General features: G+C 49.2%; 1 protein-coding gene across 2 annotated transcripts in view; it reads left to right on the top strand.

Moving 5' to 3' along the window:
- Nucleotides 1-22,153: 22,153 nt before the first annotated feature.
- LOC119168738 (Kv channel-interacting protein 4) overlaps nt 22,154-25,760 on the top strand; it is an 850,622-nt gene continuing 847,015 nt past the window's right edge. For both annotated transcript variants that reach the window (XM_075865793.1, XM_075865791.1), the window contains exon 1: nt 22,154-23,382. In XM_075865793.1, the coding sequence (XP_075721908.1) occupies nt 23,325-23,382 (58 nt within the window). In that variant the 5' untranslated portion in view covers nt 22,154-23,324. The remainder of the gene's footprint in view (nt 23,383-25,760) is intronic.

Raw genomic sequence — 25,760 nt, 5'->3', positions numbered from 1 at the left:
CAGTAGCCAACATTCGTCGTGTAGGATACATCGGTGTAATAACGGCATTTGATTGGCTGCAATGTGGCCCTGGATTGGTCCAATGTCGGTCGTACATCGGTAGCCAATATCCGTTGTGCAGCAAACATTGGCGTAAAAATGGCATGTGATTGGCTGAAATATGGCCCAATGTTGGCCGAACATTGGCAGCTTTGTCGCCAATACGATGGGCCTTCGTCGGCCCAATGTTGGTTGCATACTGGCTAAAACATCGGTAAAACGTCTGCCCATCATTGGCTTGAACGTCGGCCCGACATTGGAAGAAGTTGCACTTCCGACGTCGGTGCCGATGTTAGTCGATGTCGGTCCAAGATTGGTCCAACGGCGGCGTGCTGCCTGGGGTGCAAGGGGGTTTATTAGCGATGCCATGTAATAGGCAGACAGTCGGTACGGAAACAAAGGCTCGAGCAGTCCAGCGTCTACAGCTCGTCCACCCGCTCGCGCTTCGCACTCGGCGATGGTCCCACTACTCATTGCCTGGCGAATTCCCCACTACAATGCCCCGGCGACGTAGGCGAGCCATCCTGGCGACTCAAGGTGACGAGAGAACAAGAGGGTCATAACAGGGCTTGAGGCGACTAACGTGGACCATCTCACGACCAAGGCGGCGCTTGTCCGTGGACGGCTTGAGCGGTTCAATCACATAGGTGGCAGAATTAGAGTGCTGTATGACGCGGTAAAGACCCGTATACTTCGGTGCATACTTGGGAGTCAGTCAAGGAGAGTGAAAAGGCAGTCGGAGCCACACGAGAGAACCGACGGGGAAGGTATTCTGAACAAGATCATGGTCGTGGCGATCTTTAGCTTGGTTATCGGCTTTGACGAACCGTGCAAGCTGACGACACGCTTCGGCATGTTCGGCCATTTCAGAAACTGGGCTGAACTCGGAGGCATCATGATTGTATGGCAGAATTGTGTCGAGTGTGTTGCATGGGTCATGAACATATAAAAGAAAAAATGAAGAAAGGCCTGTTGTAGATTGAATCGCCGTATTGTAGGCGTACGTCACGAAAGGAAGAACAACGTCCCAGTTGGAGTGGTCGGAATCAATATACATAGCGAACATGTCTCCGAGGGTTCTGTTGAAACGTTCCGTTAGGCTGTTTGTCTGTGGGTGGTAGGTTGTTGATGTGCGGTGTACCGTACGGCATGAATGTAGGAGCTGCTGCAGAACTTCGGACAAAAATACGCGACCTCTGTCACTCAGGAGCTCCCGTGGTGCACCATGACGAAGAATAAACCGACGCAAGATGAAGCTTGCAACGTCAGGAGCACCAGCCGAAGGTAGTGCTGCCGTTTCGGCGTACCTTGTCAGATGGTCGGCAGCCACAATCACCCATCGATTACCACCAACAGAGCACGGTAGCGGGCCGTATAGGTCAATCCCAACACGGTCAAATGGGCGTACAGGACATGGTAAAGGCTGCAGTTGACCGGGTGAAAGAAAATGTCTTGCGCTGCTGACACAGAGAACATGAGCGAATGTGTTTGCGTACAAACGTGTACATACCTCGCCAGTAGTAACGTTGGCGGATCCACTCATACGTCTTTAGCGCACCGGCGTGTGCGTGTTGCGGTTCAGCATGAAAATATTTGCAGATATCAGACCGCATATGGCTGGGTATGACTAGCAGCCATTTACGACGTTCCCAACGTTCGAGGCAGCCAGAAGGATCTTTCAGTGAAGCCAACCAACAAAGTGCGTGATGGTCAGTTACCACATCAAAAGTTTGGCCGTACAAATAGAGGCGAAACTTGTTTAACGTCCACACAATCTCGAGGCACTCTTTTTCCGTAACAGAATAGTTGGCTTCCGCCTTAGTGAGGGCGCGGCTGGCATAGGCGACCACATACTCCGTAAAACCTGGTTTGCGTTGCGCGAGTACTGCACCAAGGCCGACGCCAGTTGCATCCTTGTGTGTACTTCGGTTGGCGCAGTAGGGTCCTAAAGGCGCAGTACGGGTGGTGAGGTAAGGCAGTGTTGCGAAAGATTCGTCACAGGCTGCTGTCCAATTCGAAAGATCTGCAGGGCCAGCAAAAAGTTTGGTGAGTGGAGCGATGATGGAGGCAAAGTTCCAGACAAACCGACGAAAATAGGAGCACAGGCCCACAAAGCTCCGTAGTTCTTTAACTGTAGTCGGCTTAGGAAATTCAGCAACAGCACGAAGCTTGCCAGGGTCGGGAAGGATGCCGGCTTTCGAGTGATATGACCAAGTATGCTGAGTTGTTTAGCCCCGAAGGGACAGTTTTTCAGATTAAGCTGAAGCCTTGCGTTCGTAAGGCAGTGCAGAATCTTAGGCAGACGAGTGAGATGCGAAGTGAAATCGGGCGAAAAAACCACAACGTCATCAAGATAGCTCAAGCATATGTTCCATTTGAGACCGCGTAAAATGCTGTCCATCGTTCGCTCGAATTGGGCAGGCGCATTGCAGAGTCCGAATGACATTACGGTAAATTCATAGAGGCCATCCGGTGTGTCAAACGCTGTTTTGGACGGTCACACTCAGCCATTGGGACCTGCCAATAACCCGAGCGAAGTTCAAGCGAGGAAAAGAATTCTGCACCTTGGAGATAATCGAGAACGTCGTCTATGCGCGGAAGAGGGTAAACATCTTTCCTCGTAATGTTAGGCACCTGTAGTCTACGCAGAACCGGATTGAACCATCTTAGTTTTTTTTTTTTTTTTTTTGACGAGTACAACTGGGGAAGACCAAGGACTACAAGAAGGCTTGATGACTCCACGCGGTAGCATGTCGTCTACTTGTTCTGCAATTACGCGACGCTCCACCGGTGACACACGATAAGGGCGCTGGCGCAAAGGAGTACTATTTCCTGTGTCAATTGTGTGCACAACGGTGTTCGTTCTTCCTAGCACCGCTTGGGGAAAGTCAAACGAACGCTTGAATTCATGCAACAGGGTAACAAGCTGCTCTCGTTGAGCCGGGGCGAGATGGCTGTCAATAGAATGGTGAAATGCATCGGTAGACACGCTGTTCGAGGCAAAGTGAGGAACCAACGCGTTCAGCTCCATATTCGGCTTGGTGTCGAACAAATCGGCAGGCAAGATAGTACCTTCATCGATAAGCTGAATGTGGCCGAGCGTCTTGTTGCGGCGCAAACTGGGGGGACACGAGTTGGGATTGAAAATAAATATCCCGGTAGTGTCTTGACTAAGCTCAAGAATGGCGAATGGCCGCGATTTGTGGTGGCGGCTACCGAAGATGTCAGATGGCGTGAATAGGACGGTAGCGTCAGAAAGTGAAGCACAGCAGGCAGGGACAAACTGGCCGCTGAAAGGAATAAGGTCTATGTCCATCGCGACGACAATGTTAGCCACACTAGATACGGCCGCATCAACAGAAGGCGCATCACGAAACGGTAACAGCTCCACTTCGGCCTGAGCGCAGTTCACGACGGCGTGATGACGTGATAAAAAATCCCATCCTAGGATGACATCGTGGGAACATGAAGCCAACACGTGAAATTCAATGGTGTACAACACGTCTCGAATAACGACTTCTGCTGTATATGCCGTGACGGGCTCAATTTGTTGGGTGCTTGCAGTACTAAGAGAAACCACGGGAGAAAGCATCGTCACTTTACGAAGAGAGCGGCAGAGTCTTTGACTAATAACAGATATCGCGGCACTGGTATCGATGAGTGCGAGTGTTCGTACACCTTCGACGATTACATCGATAAGATTGGGGGGAGACAGGCGAGGACTTAAACGATTAGACGATGACACAGCTCGTGCCTCCGAAGCTGCGGCAGTTAGTTTTCCGTCTCAATGGAGCTGGGTCGTCAAGGCATAGGAGATACAGAACGACGACTTGTTGAAGGTGAAGGCGAGCGGGAAGTAGAACGTCGAGAAGCGAATGTGCGGGTGCCGGAGGCAGTTTGCGCATCGCGTTCGTGAACTTCAGGTGGTACGTGAGGCGCGTGGTATGGGGGCCGAAACAAATAGTCAGAATATCTTGGTGCGTTAAGTGTGAAGCGCCAACGACATAGACGTGCAACGTGACCTGGAATTCCGCAAAAGTAACATATGGGCCGGTTGTCAGCAGTGCGCCAAGGATTTCCGGCGTGCTGTAGTGTAGCTGGAAACGGCGCGGTGGATGGTCGCACAGGTTGTGGCGTATACAATGGCAGACGAGGTGGAGGCATTGCCGCGACGGCCGCATAAGTCAGTGGCGCGGTAACAGGTGTTGGTGGAGAGGCAGACGTAGGTAATGGCAACGCCTCGGAGACCTGCTCCTGAATAGCCTGTCTGATTGTCGGGGTTAGGCGGTTCGTTGGTGCTTCAGTGGTCGGCAGATACGAGAGACACGAAAGCTGTCTTGCGACCTCTTCGCGTACATATTCTTTTATCTGCTCCAGCAGGGAGCTGTCACCACTGACGGCCAGGGCAGCGAGATAGTCGTCTGCTGCCGTCAACCTCCGAACTGCTGCACGTTGCTTGCGAATTTCTTCCAAGCTCTAATACAAGGGCACAAGTTCGGATACGGTACTTGGACCCTTTGCCAGCAACATTTGAAAGGCGTCATCGCTATGCCTTTCAAGATATGCCTGATCTTGTCATGTTCGCTCATCTCAGGGTTAAAGCGCCGGCATAAATCGATTACATCTTCAATATAGCTAGTGAAGTTTTCGCCCTGCCTTTGTGCACGTCCACATAGGCGCTGCTCAGCACCCAGCTTGCGCACTGCGGGGCGATCGAACACAGCTGCGAGGGTGCCATGGTCTTGAAAGCCGCCCAAGTGGTGAATTCAGTACGGTGGCTTGTGAACCACAGGCTGGCGACGTCTTTGAGATAAAATGGGACATACTCCAATTTCGAGTGGTCGCCCCACTTGTTGGCGGCGCTCACCTTTTCAAACAGCTGCAACCAGTCTTCCACATCTTGGTCCTCGGTGCCGCTGAAGAAAGGGGGATCCCGTTGGCTCAGGGTGGTAGGCACGATGACCAGTGGAGATTGGGCCGTGCTTTGCTGGGTGGTGCCTTGCTCGGTCGTCTGATCAGGCATTGCTGATGCAGTGGGCAGCTTCCGGCTTCGAAGTTGCAGGTTTGCGTACTGAGCACCTCCACAACTTTGCAAGGGGGTTTATTAGCTACGCCAGGTAATAGGCAGACAGTCGGTACGGAAACAAAGGCTCGGGCAGTCCAGCGTCTGCAGCTCGTGCACCCGCTCGCGCTTAGCACTCAGCGATGGTCCCACTAGTCATTGTCTTGCGAATTCCCCACTACACGTGGAACTCGTGAGTGCTTTATTCATGATGATGGCCGTGTGCATGACTCAGTCCCATTTTCATGACAATCACTCGGGGTTTTGTAGGTTCTACCACACACACGACCCCACGTTGTACCTCCAACCCAAATAAAAACAAAATCAACCGTTAGTGAATAGGAGAAATTTCAGACAGTTCCAATGTAGAAGAGGCTGGGTCTTGTACAAGTATAATAAACATTTAACTCATCAGCCACCACTGTGAAAAATCGCCTGCACATCCTACCGTTCATTGATAGTACAACCAAAATGCGGTTTTCGGAGAGGTGAAAGGGCGTTCCGCTGGCACCGTGGCAAATAAATGTACGTCCGACACCGATTCCTGGATTTCGGGCAAGCCTAGGCGACAAAGTGGGCTTTCAACAAACAGTATTTTGTTCAGTGCATAACTGCGCGATGCTTCTATAGAACTTATGCACAATGCCCGACTGAGAGTGTAATTTGAAACAAAATCGCGTGCATTTATTCTTGCGGGTTTTTTGTACATATCAACACCTTTGGTCAACATAAGTTGACGAATCATGTTTCACCGTGACTTAGCAAACGTGATTTAGCGAACGCAGGAGATGGAATACTTGATGCATTTGCTTTTAAAGCACCTAACTTGGAGAGGTGAAAAAGTGGGACAACGTAGCACACGAGCCCTGCTTAGGTACAAAAGTAAAACATGCCATGAACTTTGTCTTCCTTTGCAGGAGTAGAAAAGGTACAATAGTATTTTTGCCAGGAGGCGTGAACACGTGCTTCCCCTTTTCCTCGTTAGTAGAAAGATTAGGAAGATATTCGCAGAGTTGACCAAGCCTTTTAACTCCTACTGCAAGAGTTCCACTTCTTAGAGGTGTGGACTTGTTGGGTCTGTGATTTTTAGCGCATTTTGCGCATTGAAATGACACTTAGGCAAAAAAAAAATGCGTCATGAAATACGGCAATACAACTAGGTTAAGTGCCATTTTTCGTTTGCTTTCTCTTACAGCGAAAGCTGTTATGAGATGGCTATTCGGATCACGCGCAGCACCGTGGTTGTTTGCTACCGCCACCACCAGTGTCCGTAACCATATCGCGCAAATTTAGAAAAGAAAACGTAGTACCTATGGGGCTCAAATCAGGGTCCACTGGGTGCGAGCGCTGTATTTTACCACTGACCCAAGCCGCTTTTTCGGAGTTGGTGGCAAACTTCCCTTACGCAGGCTTGATGCCGGGAAAGTAATCGCGCTAATACGACTCATAAAGTGCTTTAAAACAGAGAAAGAACAACCAGTCGTCGCACAATGCGAATAGCCTAACGAGTGGGTCGTCCGATGCTCGAACCCATTACAAAAGGTTGTTTTAGGGGCAAAGCTTCTTAAAGCGGCCCCCGTTCGTCCCTCGTAGTAGTGCGTAACCTGTCTTACGCTTTGACGTGGAAGGTGGTGCCGGTAGGAAGTTTCTCCTGTGCGTTGTTGAAAAATAAAAAAATTCCCAGCGTGCGCGTTAAGTAAAAGTTGAATTCTCCTGTCTCTCATTCCCCATTAGCAGCCATTTGCATGTACATTGAGCACCATCTGACAAGAAAGCGTTGCTACGTTATACTAGCTGCGCGTAACCTCCTTGGTTTTAGAAAGGTTTAGCGAGCGATGAGCTGCAGTGCCATGAATACAGTGAACTAATATATTCCGTGAACTCGCGGTGGTTAAAGGTGGGAAGTAGACACGATGCGCAAGCCATAAGAGAATGTGCGTGTGCCACCTTTCATTTAGTCCTTCGAATGTCCGCTGGATGACGGTGCTTTAATATGAGGAATATGTGATGAAAAGAGGCAAGATGATACTTGGAGTGTTGACTAGATGGATGAACGGACACAGAGGCAGATGCATGGGCGGACGCATCGATAGCTGCACGGACGGGTGGATGCATGGACGGGCTTAGAAAGGTTTAGCGAGCATCGGGCCGCAGTGCCTAATACAGTGAACTAGTATTTAGTGTAGGCATTCATTCATTAAGCACATCTACTATCTTTACACATGTTCATCATCATGAGTGGTCGTCATCTTCATCTGGTGTGGGGACTTGGCTTGCCTGAGTTCTGTACTTTGGGTGTGGTCGCTTCGTCGTGCCTTCTGGGCCTAATAAAAGTTGCCTTCACCGTTACATCACAAGTGGTGGAGTGTGCTCTACGATCTTCCGTCCTCTCCCAGCCCGATCGGCCTCCTGGAGCTCCACTCAGGTCGTCGTTTGTGCCAGGTGTCCGGTAAAATGCCTCAGGACGAGCCAACCGGCGCTTCTGCGTCTACCCCCACGGCTCCTGCTACCATGGCCTTCCCATCGTGGATTATCACCGCGCACCAGCGTGAGCCGCCCACGTTCGCCGGACTTCAAGGTGAAGATGTGGAGGATTGGTTGGACCAGTTCAATCGAGCGAGTTCCACTAACAACTGAGATGATCCTACTGTGACGCTCTGAAAACACGGACGGAACCCCGGTCCTTTCTGGATGTTTTCGCTCGTTTCTTAAACCCACGCATAAAAAAAGAAAAAGAAAACCTTCGGTGTAACAATTGGGCATTCCGGAGTGGAGTACCTGGAAGGATTATTTCTACTATTCTCACGGGCTCCCCCGCGCAAACACGAGGACCGGGCGGCGCCTTGTCGTCTACAGACAGTGTGACAGGGTACGGTGAAGATAATCCGCGCGCACCCTTCAGATTTGAGGCATGGGGGAGCACCAGAGCACCTTTTGTTGGTTCGGGGAATGCGACCCTGCCGCAGCACCTGTGCCGGGTCCGACCTGACTTTTCATCAGCCTCCGTGGCTGCAGGGCTCATTACTGCGTCCTGCGGGGATGGCCACTCTCTGCGTTGAATGACGAAGAAGCGGCGGCTACGGAGAATTTCGCGGGAGACACCGAGCTGCATGGAAACGTTAAGACTTGGTCTGGACATCGGCTCATCAAGTACCGGAAGCATCGGTACCATTGTTCGCCCGTAATTAAAGTGTCTTGGGACAGCTCGCCCATCTCTCTTTCTGAGGCTTGAGTTTTTACATTGTTACTAGCTCGGCTTTGTTTGGGAGGGGGTTTTCTACTGGTGTGGGCCGCGGGGGCAGCCTTCGAAGATGATACACTCCGACTGACAAGAAAATATGCCGCGTCGATAGTGGCGAATGGTTTGGCGCCCCGGTAGGGCGGAGTTGGGTCCTACAAAAAGGGACTACGAGACGATACGAGAGGGGTCAGAGATATACGATGCGATGAGCTCGAGATTTTAGAGAGGCAAGGACGGTACGATGAGGAATGAAAGTTAAGGTTAGGAGGCGAGTGAATGGAGCGTTACGAAAGAGGGTTAAAATGGAAATCACGGAGAAGCACGACGTAGGCGACGATGACCAAGACGATGACATTCTATGAGACAAACTTCACCTCCTTTATTTAAACAAGCTTTGCGGGAAGAGATGCGGCATATTGAGACAATGCGCGGTTTTATTAATTTATGAATTTATCATGTGTGTCGTCGTGTGTTTACTCTGTGTTGAGGCACCCTTGTATTGTCACCGTTACTTCGCTTATGAATCCCTATTTCGCGCGTCACGAGTATTTGCTGATGCGTTATAATTTCGTGTAATAGAGATGTCGTTCACGGACAGTATGTATGTACGCCGTTCACACTTGCTGTTGAATTAAATGCGTCCATGATTAAGAAAAGATCGTGACGTCTCTTGCTTCCCGGCCCCAGCACGAATCCCTGTATGTGGAAAGTGATTGAGACACGTAGCCAAGAGGGAACCGGATAAAAATGCCCCGCCGCGGTGGTCTAGTGGCTAAGGTACTCGGCTACTGACCCGCAGGTCGCGGGTTCGAATCCCAGCTGCGGCGGCTGCATTTCCGATGGAGGCGGAAATGGTGTAGGCCCGTGTGCTCAGATTTGGGTGCATGTTAAAGAACCCCAGGTGGTCGAAATTTCCGGAGCCCTCCACTACGGCGTCTCTCATAAACATATGGTGGTTTTGGGACGTTAAACCCCAATTATCAATCAATCAACCGGATAAAAAGGAGGTTGAGAGCTCTTCCCTCTCTTTGGCGATCGGTGGCGTAGTGGGGACGTCTCAAGGGGTGGCAGCGGTTAGATTACTGCTGGGGCAACGGTGCTAGATTTCACCCTCGTACTAGGGAAGGAGAAGCGGCAAAATGAACGAGCAGGCTACCAAGATGCCCGGCAGAGACGACCCACTAGAAATGAACGCGCTAATGTTAGCGGGCATGGTTCCATCGTTTATGAGAGGTGATACGGATCCGGATATTGGGGTCTTCTTGAAAATTTTGGAGCAGGTTGGTCGCTTGGGTGGATGGCGGGATAGTGAGCTGCTCTGCATAGCACGATGCAAGATGGTAGGCGCGGCGCACGATTTTGCGTGGTGGGATGACGGCGTCGCTGTGGCTGCAACTTTTTCTGAGTTCAAATATTTGGCCCTCAAGAGGTTCGATACGGAGCCACTTATTTTTAAAACGGAACAGTTTTTAAACGCGAGGCAGAAGGCAGATGAGGAGGTGCGGTCATTAGCGAGTCGCTTGCGCATGCTCGGGACCGCCACCCTGTCGAGCTCCGATAGTCAGGATCTGGTGAAAGCTTCACTGCGTCGCAAAATTCTAGCCGAACAATTGCTCTCGCAATTTTTATTAGGCCTGAAGGATCCGGTCCGCAGATTTGTTTTCTCTCGAGACCCGAAAACGATTGACGAGGCCATTGCCATAGCGGTCATTGAGGAACAGAATGAGAAAGTGTCGAGGAGCCATTCGTTACCCGTTCGATACGTAGAAGAGAACACGGAAGTTCATGAGATGCATAGCCACCTTGACCGCCTCGAAAAACTTGTGGAGAGCTTGGCAGTGCGCAATAAGGTGAAACAGAATTGGCAGGAATTCCCGAAGCAACTCTCTTATCTCGGCGGGCGCTCCAACTGTGGCAGGTTTGGTCACTTTTGGCGAGAATGCTACCGGTACCGGCGACGGAAGTGGAATTCGATGGGTGGCAGCCACAGTCACAAAGACAAGGAGGTGGTGACAAAATTCGAATCTGGAAACCTAGACACAACTCTTTCTCATGACGTTGACGCGCAGAGGTCAATCACGGTCGTAAATATTCGCGAGGAAACTAGCTGCGTAGAAACTAGTCGTGGTTCACCGTGTGCGCATGTGGTTAATGTAATCGAGGAAGATGTTCCGCCGTTGAGCGAGTGTGTGTTTGAGGGGAACGGTCGCACGCCGGTGCCACTGGGTGAAACAAAAGGTGTTGAGGTTGCTAGAGCGGATATAGACGGTTTAGCTGCGGTTGCTACCACGAAGGTCCCACGAGACGATGACGCATTACCAGTAAGACTAGCAGATACGGAGTCTGATGAGCATGGGTTTTCTGAGGATGCAGTTGTCGGAGTCTTGGTCGACATTGTGGTAGACTGAACGTTAGAGAGAGATGAGATTGAGGAATGCCTAGATCGCAACCGGGTGATTTTTGTGGTGCTAAAGGGGAACTGCAGCACACTTGATGTACACCGCACCAAACCTGGGCATGCGCAGCGGTGGTCTGATAAGATAGCTTCGCACATGCCCCACTCCGCAAGTGAGTTGAGTAGGTGGAAGTTCGGATCATTCAATGAGGATACGGGACTCAGAGTCGGGGAAGAGGTCTGCATACGGGTAGACGCGGAGCGCTCGGGGATCAGCTAGGGTCATAAGAGTCCACAATGTTGTATGTCATTTTATGTTCTATGATTTCTGCTCGGTCATTGTGCTCGTTACTTAAGGGGAGACCTTGTGTCGAAGCATCATTTTTTTTATTTTGTTTTGCTTTGGCGTGTGCTCTTGTTTTATTTTGTTGATTGTGCTTTGAAATGAGGCAGATAGTTAACTCGGTTAATGTGGTTTTGTGTTGCACGGTATCTGATGTTCATCACTTAACGAGTGGTGCCACCTGGGATCGGTTCACACCTAATGAAAGGGAGAACATAGAGTCCGTGAATGTGATCTCGCCTAGATCTCGCCACTTGTCGGAGAGAGGGTGCGAGGGGGAATGGTCTGGGAAACCGTAAGGTTTAGATAGACAAAATGCGTGATTGGCATCTGTGGTCCAAACTAGGGAGATTATGCGAAGTGGTTAGTCGAGATACCTAAATAGACGCTGCACAATAGGTGATTAGATGAGACAAGTAAAGATAACAGACAAGCTACGGCGTTTTCCCTACACAATAGTGTCGTGCCTCGATAGGAGGCGGGGAAGGCTGGCTTGTGGGAAGAGATGAAGCAGCCCCGGTATCGACGAGGCGAGGTGAAAGTTCAAATTGAAATGGTTTCACGGTGTCTCCCCGCACGGAAGTGTCGCGCCTCGTTAGGAGGCAGGGGGCGTCGTGATCGGTATTGATGTACAACGCCCAATGTCACAGTTGCACAGGACAGCATATACGCTACGTTCTCAGCTAATCTGAACACGCAATTCGCGTTGAAGATCCCTTTCCCTCACCAACAGGTGCAGCAGAGGCCGGGCAAAAGATGGTATGCGAGGGTAATTCAGTGTTGCTGCCAGTATGACCGATGTTCTCCCGCCATCCCGCTTTTCATTTGGCATGAAATGTTCGATAAGGTCTTAAATTTTGTGCATGTGTGGAATGAAAGCGTATTGAAATGTGTGTATCCTCTGTTCGGTTGTGTAAAGAGTGGACAGTGCAGGCGAAGTGTGCGATGTGCTCGCATGATAGTGAACCTTCCGCATTCATGACTGAACGCTGCTTGCGTGCCAAACAATCCGACGAGCAGCTGTTACCAGTGTGCGTTTTGTCCACGCGTCATCCACGAGTTTCTGCAGTGATTCTGAAGGTTTCAAGTGTGTTGTGCGTGGTACGTAGAAACACGGAATCAAACTGCTTCGTGGTGGGTGATGATTCAGCGACAATCACAGATTGGTTCCTCTCAGCGACGCGCTGCCGACAGGGCTGAATCACAAGCATGCTGTGTTCGCATACTGTATTCCTAAGACTGCCGCAATGTCTCAATTTCGCTGCGCAACCCGAAGGCGTTATGCGCCTGCATTTCTCGTGTTTGAATTTCCCCGCTGGGAAAATTGTTCTGCAAGATGAAGGGATTGTGACGTCCCCGCAAACACGGACTGAACCCCAGTCCTTTCAGGATGTTTTCGCTCGTTTCCTAAACCCCCACATAAAAAACGGAAAAGAAAACCTTCGGTGTAACGAATGAGCATTCCGGAGTGGAGTACCTGGAAGGATTATTTCTACTATTCTCACGGGCTCCCCCGCGCAAACACGAGGACCGGGCGGCGCCTTGTCATCTATAGACAGTGTGACAGTGTACGGTGGAGATAATCCGCGCGCACTCTTCAGATTTGTGGCATGGGGGAGCAGCACAGCACCTTTTTTTGTTTCGGGGAATGTGACCCTGCCGCAGCGCCTGTGCCGGGTCCGACCTGACTTTTCATCAGCCTCCGTGGCTCCAGGGCTCATTACTGCGTTCTGCGTGGATGGCCACCCTCTGCGTTGAATGACGAAGAAGCGGCGGCTACGGAGAATTTCGGGGGAGACACCGAGCTGCCTGGGAACGTTGACACTTGGTCTGGACAACGGCTCATCCAGTACCGGAAGCATCGGGACCATTGTTCGCCCGTAATTAAAGTGTCTTGGGACAGCTCGCCCATCTCTCTCTCTGAGGCTTGAGTTTGTACATTGTTACTAGCTCGGCTTTGTTTGGGAGAGGGTTTTCTACTGGTGTGGGCCACGGGGGCGGCCGTTGAAGTTGATACACTCCGAATGACAAGAGAATATGCCGCGTCGATAGTGGCGCTTGGTTTGGGGCCCCGGTAGGGCAGAGCTGGGTCCTACAAAAAGGGACTACGAGACGATACGAGAGGGGTCAAAGATATACGATGCGATGAGCTCGAGGTGGTAGAGAGGCAAGGACGGTATGATGAGGAATGAAAGTTAGGGATGGGAGGCGAGTGAATGGAGCGTTACGGAAGAGGGTCAAGATGGAAATCACTGAGAGGCACGACGTAGGCGACCATAACGAAGACGATGAAGACGTTGACGAATTGGACAGATCAGACCTCGACGCCAAGAACCAAATATCCGGCCCCGACTCGAGCAGCCAAATCCGAGGCCCCGACTACATGGACATTCTGTGAGACGAACTTCACCTCCTTTACTTAAACGAGCTTTGCGGGAAGGGATGCGGCATACTGAGGCATTGCGCGGTTTTATTAATTTATGACTTTATCATTTGTGTCGTCGTGTGTTTACTCTGTATTGAGGCACTCTCGTATTGTGACCGCTACTTCGCTTATGTATCCTGTTTCACGCGTCGCGAGTATTTGCTGATGCGTTACAATTTCGTGTAATAGAGATGTCGTTCACGGACAATATGTGTGTACGCCATTTGCACTTGCTATTGAATTAAATGCGTCCATGATTAAGAAAATATCGTGACGTCTCTTGCTTCCCGGCCCTAGCACGAATCCCTGTATGTGGAAAGTGATTGAGACGCGTAGCCAAGAGGGAACCGGATCAAAAGGGAATTGAGGGCTCTTCCCTCTCTTTGGCGATCAGTGGCGTAGTGGGACGTCTCACTACCAAGCTTCGCCATGTTTCTCTCTATCTGACAGGCATAGCAGAAACATGCTTTTTCAATTGAAAAACAGACATTACAGACTCGACACGTTTTAAGCAACAGCTTCGCCAAACTTTCGGAACCCCGGTGGTTCGTTCAGCTCTCGCGAAGAAGACACTGGATGCTCGCAAGCAACAATGCATTGAGTCTTACACATCGTACATATAGGATGTGCCTGCTCTCTGTCACCGTTTCAGCACGTCCATGTCTGAATCAGAGAGAGTTCTTCATCTAGTGAAAGGGATCGGCACGATCGCGTTCAATGCCTTGGTCATAAAAAACCCGGCCACAGTCGATGACGTTGTTGCCACGTGCCAACGCCTAGAGGAACTTGAGTCCCAACGGTTACCGCCGGACAGCGCTGAACAAACCCCCACGACTGATGCCTCATTGCGTGCCATGATCCGGGTGATTATACGGGAAGAGCTACAATCCTTCCGCCTCTCAATGACACCGAGTCCACCTCCCCCCTCCAACATTGTTTCGCGCGACGTTATCAAAGAGGAGTTGGCGTCCGTGACCGCGCCAGCGTATGTAGACTCTCCAGTACCTCGACTCCAGCCGACGTACGCACAAGTACTCGCTGGCTCACCACCCGTCGTACAATCGATGCCCGCACACTCGACGCCTGTCTGACTGGCTTCGTTATTTCCCTGTGTGCCTAGCCAGCCCTTTCAACCCACCATGGCGGCCGCCTCGTCCGATCTGTTATTACTGCGGCTATCAGGGCCACATTGCACGCGTCTGTCGGAAGCGTCAGCAGGACCAGCCTCGTGGATTCGACACCTACGGACGGGATGATGGGACAAGCTGGTACGCTTTCCAACGTTGTCCTCATGATCCGCCGCTACGTCGCTCACCGTCCCCAACTGTGACATCTGAGCCAACCACTTCATATCGCTCTACTAGACGCCGCTTACCCTCACCTCTCCGCCGCTTCACTTCTCCATTGCGACCTGTCTCGCAAATCACCAACCAATGCCCGGAAAACTAGCCTCTGCAGCTTTTGGAGGAAAAGCTGCATCGAACGAGAAGACAGAAATTCCCCCAGTGCGTCCACATAATACGATATCTGTTTTAATAGAATGTGTGTACTTGCACGCTTCAATAGACACTGGTGCTTGTTTGTCTGTGATTGATCGTTTCATGTGCTCACGTCTGCGAAAAGTCACCACCTCTTATGATGGACCTACACTGCTCGCTGCTCAAGGGGACGCCATTAGACCTGCCGCTATGTGCACCGCTCGTGTTTTCATAGCTGGTCTTCTTCATTTTGAGCAAGTTGCTGTGCTGAGTTCGTGTGCCCACAAACTTATATTAGGCTGGGATTTTCTGTCTACGGCGAATGCTTTCATCTGCTGTCGAGAAAAGGTTGTTGACACAATGGAAACTGACTATGGCCTGTATGCGGATGACAAGTCCGTTCGCTTGCTCACTGCTGAAGATACCGAGCTACCACTTGGTCATCAGCGAATAGTTACCATCACTTCTAATGTGATCGACTCTGGTGACGTGTTTGTCCAACCATTTGCACGCTGTTTCGCAAGAGGTATAGCCCTTGCTTCAGGTCAAGCGCGGTTCCACAATGGCTCCGGACTTCTCTGTGCTACAAACCAGACGTCTGAGAAAATTCTCATTCCTAAAGGCACCACAATTGCTTGCGTTACTGAATCCCAACCTGTCTCTGTTGTCGCGTTTATGCCAGCGTGTTCTGACCTTCCTTCTCTTGGACGTTCATCAAGCGTTTCTGTTCTTTCTGCGACTATTAGTCCTGAACTGACCACTTCACAGACAGATTAGTTGCTTGCCTTGCTACAAAAGCATAGGAGATTGTTTGATGCCCATTCCTCATCTCTGGGACAGACGTCCATTAGTAGGCATCGTATCCAGACCGATGGCAATTCCATCGTGCGCCGTCGACCATATCGCGTCTCTGTCCGAGCGTGAGGTCATTGAACAAAATGTAGCCGATATGCTGCAACGGAACATTATACGTCCCTCCGCGAGTCCTTGGTCATTCCCTGTTGTTTAAGTAAGGAAAAAAGATGGCTCCGCGCGATTTTGCGTGGACTACAGAGCACTTATAAGATTACCCACAAGGATGTTTACCCCATGCCGCGCATAGACGATGCTCTGAATTCACTGCAAGGTGCCGAGTACTTCTCAAGCCTAGACCTCTGTTCAGGTTACTGGCAAATACTCAAGCACGAGGATGACAAAAAAAAGACAACGTTTTCAACACCAGATGGGCTGTGCGAATTCAACGTCATGCCATTCGGCCTTTGCAATGCTCCAGCAACATTAGAGCGGATGATCGACACAGTTTTACGAGGCTTGAAATGGAAGACTTGCTCGTGCTACCTAGACGATATCGTTATTTTCTCGTCAACCTTCCCTCAGCACTTGCAATGACTGGACGAAGTTCTTACGTGCCTTGCAAACGCAGACCTTCAACTGAACAGCAAGAAGTGCTGTTTTGCGAGCAAGACGATAAAAGTGTTAGGCCACATCGTAAGCAAGGATGGTATTCGTCCAGATCCAGACAAGATTTTCGCTGTCCAACACTTCCCGCGTCCTGAAAAAGCCAAAGATTTGCGCAACTTTCTCGGCCTCGTTTCTTATTTTCGCCGATTCATTCGAGACTTCGCCTCAATAGTTTCACCATTGCACGAGTTTCTCGGATCAGGCGTCTCCTTTGTGTGGTCTCTTGAATGTGAAGCGGCGTTTGCCCAAATGAAGTGTGCACTCACATCCGAACCAGTCCTCTGTCATTTCGACGAAACCGCGACTACGCTCCTGCATACAGACGCTAGTGGTCGAGGCATTGGTGGAATTCTCCTACAGCGAGACAAATCTTCACGTGAGAAAGTCGCCGCATACGCGAGCCGTGCACTGACCCCTGCCGAAAAGAATTATACCATCACCGAACAAGAGTGCCAAGCGGTCGTAAGGTCGATACAAATGTTTCGATCTTATCTCCCCGGCCGCCACTTTACTGTGGTTATGGACCATCATGCCTTGTGCTGGCTCCCGACAATTAAGAACTTGTCCGGCCGCCATGGTTGCTGGATTCTTCACTTACAAGAATACGACTTCACGATTACATACAAGTCAGGAAACCAACATCAAGACGCCGACGCACTTTCGCGTTGCTCGCTCTCTTCGGAGCCACTTAACAAACCCGCCACTGCCACACTCGAGAAGCTTTCGGCCGTCTCTTCACTATATGTTTCGTCATTAGCTACTGTGGACCCTACTTCTCCAAGTGAGTGTGGTTTGTTATTATCTCACCAACGTGCTGACCCTTACTGTCGCCGCATCATGAACCGTCTTGATGAGACTTGCTGTCCCCCTAACGCCCGTCTTCGCCGACAGCTGACGCAATTCAAGCTCAACAACCACGTCCTGTACCGTCATATTTACCACTCTGATGGTCAACGCTGGGTGCCCGTTCTACCTCGCTCTCTTCGGGTGACACACAGGTCCCGTTAATTAGGGAGGGGATCGGCGGGCTAATTCCAAGGGCCGAAGTATCAGCCCCCCGAACCGCACCATGAAAGCATGGACAATTTAGAATTGGTCCTTTTTGGCGCGCCAGCGGACGCCGGCTGTTGCCCAAAGAACAAGTCAGAGCCGAGAGTTGATAAACAAACAAAATTATATTCTCAATAATGGCGGATCCAAAACAATACACAAGTATGCACACTCTACATTAGTTGAGTACAATATGTTACCAATCAAACAACGTACTACACAGTACAATCAACCACACTCGAAACAACGGACACAGACAACAATACGCACTACAATGCAGTCGCATGCATTGAACAACCAATACACCTAAAGACTAAAGAGATAGAAAACCTATCCAGTCCAAAGTTCTTGGAACAAAAGTCTGGATGATACTCTTCCGAGAATCACTCACTCAAAGTCCAGCGTTGTTGTCGTTCCGCTGCCCCCGAAGTTTCTCTTCCAGGAAACCTCGCGTCTTCAATTGGCCACTCTCCAAGCTTTAAACTTCTTCGACGGAAACACGTCGGCTTCACACACGCAGCTGTTGCTACGCGTCTTCACTCGATAGCGGTAAACACACACTCTTGCCTGTAGCTCGAGTCGTCACCCCTCAGGTGGAAATCATCTTCTTCTCCTGCTTTGTCTCTACGGACAAAACTTTCGCCGACTACACGGCGGAATCCCTACGCGCTCTGGCGCTAACTTCCGTCTTCTCCTGATCTCTCACCTCGGCTGCTCCATTAAATACCTTCCGCGCGAGATTACAGGAAGTTCTCGTCATTTCGTCGGCACGATACGCAGCGAAGGCTGTGGAGAGGGCGAGAAAATTCGAATGCCGTCCGCGACGGATGACTCAACCCGACATCACCACGCCCCTTTCCATCTAGAACATTCGAGTGCTTGCTCGGCCGCCGTTGCGGGGTGAGGAGGTTCGTGGGCGAACCTACGCTTCCGAGAGGGCAGAGTCGCGCGCCCCGGGGAGCCCTTGGATGCTTGTTTTCTCTCTTTTTTTTTCGTTGACATCGCGGCGTCTCTTCCGCGTTTCGTCGCGAGAATTTGGCGGCGCGCCCTTTTTGAGCACTCGTTTTGTGACATCGGGCTCCAGTCCTCAAGACATATCACGACGACATGTCTGCTGGACACATGGGCTTCCAGAAAACGTATGACCGCATGAGATGTCACTACTACTGGCCGGGCTTGTCCACCTGTGTCGCGAAGTACGTTGCACCATGCGCCCTTTGTCAGCATCGCGAGCTACCTACATCAAGTCGAAGTGGACAATTACAACCGCTCCCATGTCCCCTGCAACGATTCGAGGTAGTTGGCATTGACCTGCATGGTCCGCTTCCTATGACTGTCACGGGCAATCGATGGATAGTTACAGCTGTCGACCACCTGACCCGCTACGCCAAAACAGTTCCCGTGCCTTCTGCGTCAGCTTCGGAAGTGGCTGACTTCATCCTTCGAGCAATAATCCTTCGACACGGAGCTTATCGTGTAATCCTGAGCGACCGTGGAAGAGTATTTCTTTCAGAACTCGTCGAAGAAGTGCTCAGGGATTCCGGCACTACACACAAAACAAGTTCCAGTTACCATCCTCAGACGAACGGCCTGATAGAGCGCTTTCATCGTACACTGTCAGATATGATAGCGATTTATATCGAACCCGACCACAGAAACTGGGACATCATTTTGCCATTTGCCACTTTTGCATATAATACCTCTGTAGAGCACACAACCGGTTACTCGCCGTTCTACCTCGTCCATGGTCGCTTCCCCTCTTCTTTCCTCGATGTCTCCTTCTTCTCTGCGCCTGTCAAACCATGTTCATCTTCAAGTGAAGAATTTCCGCCAGCTGGCTCGCGTCAACACTGAAGTCAAGCAACAGGGTCGCAAGTTTGAATATGATGCCTCTCATCGTGCCGTGTCCTTCAGCCCTGGCGACGAAGTACTCCTTCTTACACCCATTCGCACTCCCGGCCTGTGCGAGAAGTTTCGATTACGTTTTATTGGCCCCTACACTGCATTAGAGCAAACGTCTCCTGTGAATTATCGCGTGGTACCCGTTCTTCTTCCGACGGACCGCCGCTACAGGGCAGCAAAAATAGTCCACGTATCCCGCATGAAGCCTTTCATATGGCGTTTCTTTTCGCTTTAAACGGCGGCCAAGAACTGCGGTCAGGATCACCACTTTCACGTAGAGGGCAAGTTAGTGTAGGCATTCATTAAGCACATCTACTATCGTTACACATCTTCATCATCATGAGTGGTCGTCATCTCCACCTGCTGTGGGGACTTGGCTTGCCTGAGTTCTGTACCTTGGGTGTGGTCGCTTCATCGTGCCTTGTGGGCCTAATAAAGGTAGCCTTCACCGTTACATCACGATACCATGAACTCGAGGAGGTTAAAGGTGGGAAGTAGACACGAAGCGCAAGCCGTAAGAAAGTGTGCGTGGGCCACCTCTCGTTTAGTTCTTGTAATGTCCGCTAGATGGCGGTGCTTCTATATGCGGAATATATAATGAAAAGATGCGAGATGGTTGTCCTTGGAGTGTTGACTAGATGGACGAACGGACACACAGGCTGAACGGATGGACGCACGGATGGCTGCACGGACGGATGGACGCATGTACAGATGCTGGGGCGGATGCATGGGCGAACACAGGGACGTACGCGCGGATGGGCGTGCGGACGCACGAACTGACGAAAGGACGGACGGGCGGATGGACGCATGGGCGATCACACAGACGGACGCTTGGATGGACGGAAGCAAGAACGAATGGACAGATGGATGCTTCGCTCACTCTCCATCATTCATCCCGTGGATATGCTGCCATTTTTTTGTTCAGCTATTAACTGTGACGCATAACCACTTCAGCCATAATTCCTCATCGTCCTCAGCCACTGCATGAACAAAGGACACGAAATTCCCGGCAATTGTTCAGCGGATACCATGCTTCTCAAAAGAATGACGAAAGTTAGCATAGCAAATGCCAGCCTGGTACGTTAAACTTTTATGAATAATGCCGGAGTGGGCATGAAGCCAGTGTGCTTGCAGCAGTTACGCAATTAGTGTTTACAAAAGGCTTCAAAAGGCCGCTCTTCAAGCTTTCGGCGTCACCGTGCTGCACCTCCCACACAGGCCTTGCGTTTTGAATGCGAAGCATTTCTTAGCGAACTTCAGCGACTTTGAGCGTATATCTATCTATCTATCTATCTATCTATCTATCTATCTATCTATCTATCTATCTATCTATCTATCTATCTAGCCTCTTACGTTTGGGTGCTCCCGTGGTCACCCTCTTGGCGTGAGCCAAATTTAGCATTGGAGGGTAAGATGCTTTGACGAATGTGACGCGCTGGTCGAGACATGGGTAATGTCACAATTCCGTCGCGTACGTTGTCAAACACTTCCCGCCAGACCGTGGCAAATACCCACAGGCGGGTATGTTCCGCTGGTATGAGGGTATGTGCAACATGTTATTGACACGTAGTGACACAGAAACGACGAGAACACTCAAGGGCAATTTTAATGCGCAAGCGTTAAAAAATCGCCGACACTGGTAGCGTCAACCCGATGAATGCAAAAGTCCCAGCTGGAATCGAACCAAAGCATTCTGCGTGGCAACGAAGCATTTTACCACTGAGCTATGCCAGGTCTCGGAACTACTATTTCAGATAGATGCTAATCTTCCTCAAGCGTCAGTTGTGGTCGCAGTGCTGCCTACACATTTTTATAAACTATACACATGTGCTCCTTCGATACAGCTGTCACGTCGAGTTAACGTCAATTGTGGTTAGTTGCCATGCGCCGATTTATTTATGTAGTTATGTAGTTGCCACGCGCAGTTGATTTATGTATCAGTGTCCAGGGCCTGCATCCTCGCAAGCATCAGCGCTTCACATCAGCTCCTGGTGTTGCTAATACGCATGTTCCAGTTGGCATCCTCGTGCAAGTGCAAATAACTGGTTATATAAACATGTGCAACTTCTCAACAAATGTCTGTAGGTGCAACATTTGTACATATATTTAGACTTATTTCATGATGTGTCACTCAGTCAAAAAATTGCAACACCGTCACCTTCCCTCCACATGCTTTGCATAACATCGATTACGAGATACGTGGGATCTGCAGAATTTTTTTTTACTTCTCTGCTTTAACCCCTAAAAATACTCTAGAAATACAATCATGTCTGCGTGGAGCCCTGTGATGGCAGTGAGCAACACCAAGAGCGTTAAATTATTCCTCTCTCTTAAAGGGTCTCAGGATCTCTACCTGTGTATCTGAGAGCCTACGTTGAACAAACATTTTGGAAAAGTAGTGGCTGTTGTGAAGAAATCTTCACTTTCACAAATTGTGCACGAAAGTTTCAGTGGAAGCGCAATGCGAGCTCAAAGCTGCATGAAAACTTAAATGTGATTCCACATTTTTTCGTTGCAATGAAGCCAGAGCTGCGCAGAACGCGAGCCTTCGCCATGCTTCCGGGCTTCCCAAATCTTTCGCATCATCTGCCGCTTCTCTTTCACTTCGCGCCCCTTTCACCAATGCGAAAGACCCAGCGCTAGAGCTAGGCGGGAAAACCGAGAGAAAAAGGGGATGAGAGCGCGGAAGAAGGAAGCGCGCGCAAGAGCGAGCAGCCGCGGAGCGCGGACCAATGGAAACCTTGGAGCCGGCGACTAAGCATCGTTCAATACATTGCTTGAAAGGAGGAGGCGCAGTAGGACGGCCGCTCCGGGTGGCATCCGCAGCAGCGGCGAGCGACGTTGGGAATCCGTGTGCGGTGGTCTTTTCGCTAAATAGGTCGAGATTGGTGACTGCGTTGGTGCATATCGTTCACCTTCGCGTAGGAGATCCGAAATCTGCCAGTGGCGGCAGCCGGTGCGTCAGCTCTGGTGTTGACTGGCTGCTGGTTGTCGGAACCGTAGCGGCAGGTTTTCTTATTTATTTGTCGCGGGAGTCCAGTGAACACATTGTGTGAGTGCCTTTCATTCCTTCGATATCTTTACTCAAGCAAGCAGAAGAAAGTGCGAAGAGGAAGTGCGTCGTTTTGAGCGTTTGATGCTTCAAGCGGGACCTGCCTTTTCTGCCCTGATGTCTGTGTCGAAAGTGTGCTCTGAACAACCGGCTGGATCCGGCGGGAAGCAGTTGGAACGTCAAAGAAGGTGCGCTATCTGCGGTTAATTACCAGGAGGGGTTGAATTCAACGTTGGTAATTGAGTTGTACGTTACGTTTGCGCGCTGTTATATCACAATTTGTGTTCTTTGGTGAAATCAAAATACGTTATTTTTTGAACAATTGAAGGCACGAAAGAGAAATTGCCTGTCACGAGCGTTAACCTGAAAGCACCTAAAATTGTCACTTCTCGAGGAATTCAGCAACAAGCCCTTTGCATATTTTGACAAGACACTCATGACGGTGGCCACTTAATCTGGTGTCTTCTCTGTATATCGGTGAAGTGTGTCCACTTGACATCTTAATTGTACCTTGGTGTATTTTAAAACATGATTTGCTCTCCCAGCTGACTGGAGCAAAGGTTAGATATCACAAGGAAATGCGGCAGCACATTGCTCCTCACAAGTAGATCATCATCAGTTATACTATTTTATCATCTGAAGAACCAGCACCTGCCTGTGCTAAGTCTACTGCCTGCGCACAAGCTTTCCGAATATGTTTTGCAGACTCATCATGAACACACTAAAAATGGTGGTGTATATCTGACATCATACACCTACTTCTTCTCTCATTTGCAAACTGAAAGCCTATTGTTCCGATTTCGCGAAGAAGTGCCAATCAGTCACGAACGCTGGTTACTTTCGGCTGACGCGTGAACGTACGTGCCAAGTGCCAACATGATTGGAATGCGGACATTGATCAGCAACCTCGGCATGATGGGCAAAGTCACTAAAGGTGAGACAACCTTTCCTTTACGATGCTACTTTCAACGAGCTCATAAGGCATGCATTACTCGAAAGCTTTCGGCTTTTTGGAAAAATCTCGCGAGAAATGTGAGCAAGTGCACTGAACATCATACGTTTGTATCTTGTTTTCGCAAGACGTTTTATCTGTTCCAGTGCTCGAACTGCAAAAAAAAAAAAAAAATTAAGCACAGTTGAAGTGCTGCTCAGCGCGAGCATTGTACGTACGAAGGAGTTTAGTTAGATCAAAATAAAACATTACTTCCACATAACAGCATCACTTACCAGAAAAATAGTCTTTGAATACAGACTCCGCTGGGCTTATGGGGCTCGTCTCATACACTTCTTTTGTACTGTTTGCGGTTTTCGTCGCACAGAAATTGCCATATCAACTTTACGTTCCATATTACCTGCCGAGCAATGCTATTCACGGCGTCAACGTTTACAGTACACCAACGTTTCCAATCTCATGTTTCCAATCTCATGTTCTAGCAGCTGTAGTTATGCGGTCACTTCCTGCCATACAAGAATATTTCTGAAGCATGAGGCTAAAGAAACTAGAAGGTGAATTTGTTACTGAAGGGCTCAGATTTCGTGGTATAGGGCACTCTGGTCACGTTAGTGTTGTATGCTAGGCCACGTTATGTCGAAGGAAAACCTCATGCACTCATGATTAACAAAACCTTGCATTCATTCAAAGTATTACAGAACAAAGCAAATTATTCCTCAGCAAACAGATTACAAGTTTCTTTGCCACTCCCAGGCTGCTTGTCTAACTTGCTACCTATGGTTACTGCCACGTCGCGGTCGTGAAGACGATGTTCATAACATGTTATTTTTGAAAAAAAAAAGATGTCTAGATAAAAAATGACAAAGTGGCGTGTTTTTAGAAAAGAGGACAATACATTTTTTGTTTATTTTCACAAATTTTTATTAACCAAAATTGCCAGTCTTTAACACATAACACAAACTGGGATGAATTTGCGCTTATTTGCGTGACTGTAAGATTCACTATATAATAAACCTTTTCACATGGTGGTATGCATATACTTTATGATGTCTCTTCATTTAATTTGCGACGTATATTTATATTTCTTGAGTGTTGTCTGCAGCGCAGGGGCCGGTAGTGATTGTTTCGCTAGTTTAAAATATCGAGGAAAAAGAAAATAATTTTCAAGTGCGCTAGACTCATCTATCTATCTATCTATCTATCTATCTATCTATCTATCTATCTATCTATCTATCTATCTATCTATCTATCTATCTATCTATCTATCTATCTATCTATCTATCTATCTATCTATCTATCTATCTATCTATCTATCTATCTATCTATCTATCTATCTATCTATCTATCTATCTATCTATCTATCTATCTATCTATCTATCTATCTATCTATCTATCTATCTATCTATCTATCTATCTATCTATCTATCTATCTATCTATCTATCTATCTATCTATCTATCTATCTATCTAACCACCTTGACATTTAGCTCTCCTGGCCGTTTTGATAATTGTATCAATACCAAACATGGTATGGCATAACATTACTGTATGAAAAAAAGTTTGACTTTTCAAAAGACGAAAATCATTATATGTACGTCATGAATGTAATGGTTTACATTTCATGGTGCTGCAGCTCCTCCGGTGCTTTCGTTCGCATGGCATGTTGCAAAACTGCACTGCTGAGCCGGAATGGTTTTGCTGCGATCGAGTCTACGGTTAGGAGGCACATCTCGTGGCCTGCGGCTTATTATACGCGTGGATAACGTCTCTACACTATGAAAATCTCCGAGAAATAAATACAGTAAGCTTAGCAGGCGCTCACCGGGTGAGAACTCTGTGTCTTTCAAAGGGAAGGTCGTCTCGCTGGCCGAAAAAAACCTAGTAGCTCCGTCGTAGTGTTTCGCGATGTTTTCAACCCCACACGTTTGTCTGCTAGTTTTTATAATAACTTTGTTCGATATCAAGGTTTTCGGGACCGTTTTTTGTAATCGTCAGTGCCGTGTACTCCTTATCATTAGAGAATCGATGCATTCACTGGTCCTACTCGCTTCGCTAACCCTGGGTCAGCCATCTTGATTCTCATGAGGAGAAACATGTTTCTACGTGGCAAAAGGAGCCAAGTTTCGCCATTTAAAGACAAACTTTGGGGACATCGCCGTTTCACCGTACATGGAGGGAACGTCACTCTATTTTTAAGAATGCTGTAGAAAGCCTAGATATGCATTCGAGAGCAATGTATTACTTGTAGAATGCAGACAAGCTTTGATGCAAGAAACATGTTGCATGCTTTGGTTCTTAAAAAATAATAAAACGGAATGATCCCGTCCTTGCTAAGTTAACACCTTTGGACGGATGGTGGGT

Source organism: Rhipicephalus microplus, chromosome 6, assembly GCF_043290135.1.
Source record: "Rhipicephalus microplus isolate Deutch F79 chromosome 6, USDA_Rmic, whole genome shotgun sequence".
NCBI classification, from domain to species: Eukaryota; Metazoa; Arthropoda; class Arachnida; order Ixodida; family Ixodidae; genus Rhipicephalus; species Rhipicephalus microplus.
Note: the sequence above shows the minus strand (reverse complement) of the source record. Positions and strands in the feature narration are given on the sequence as shown.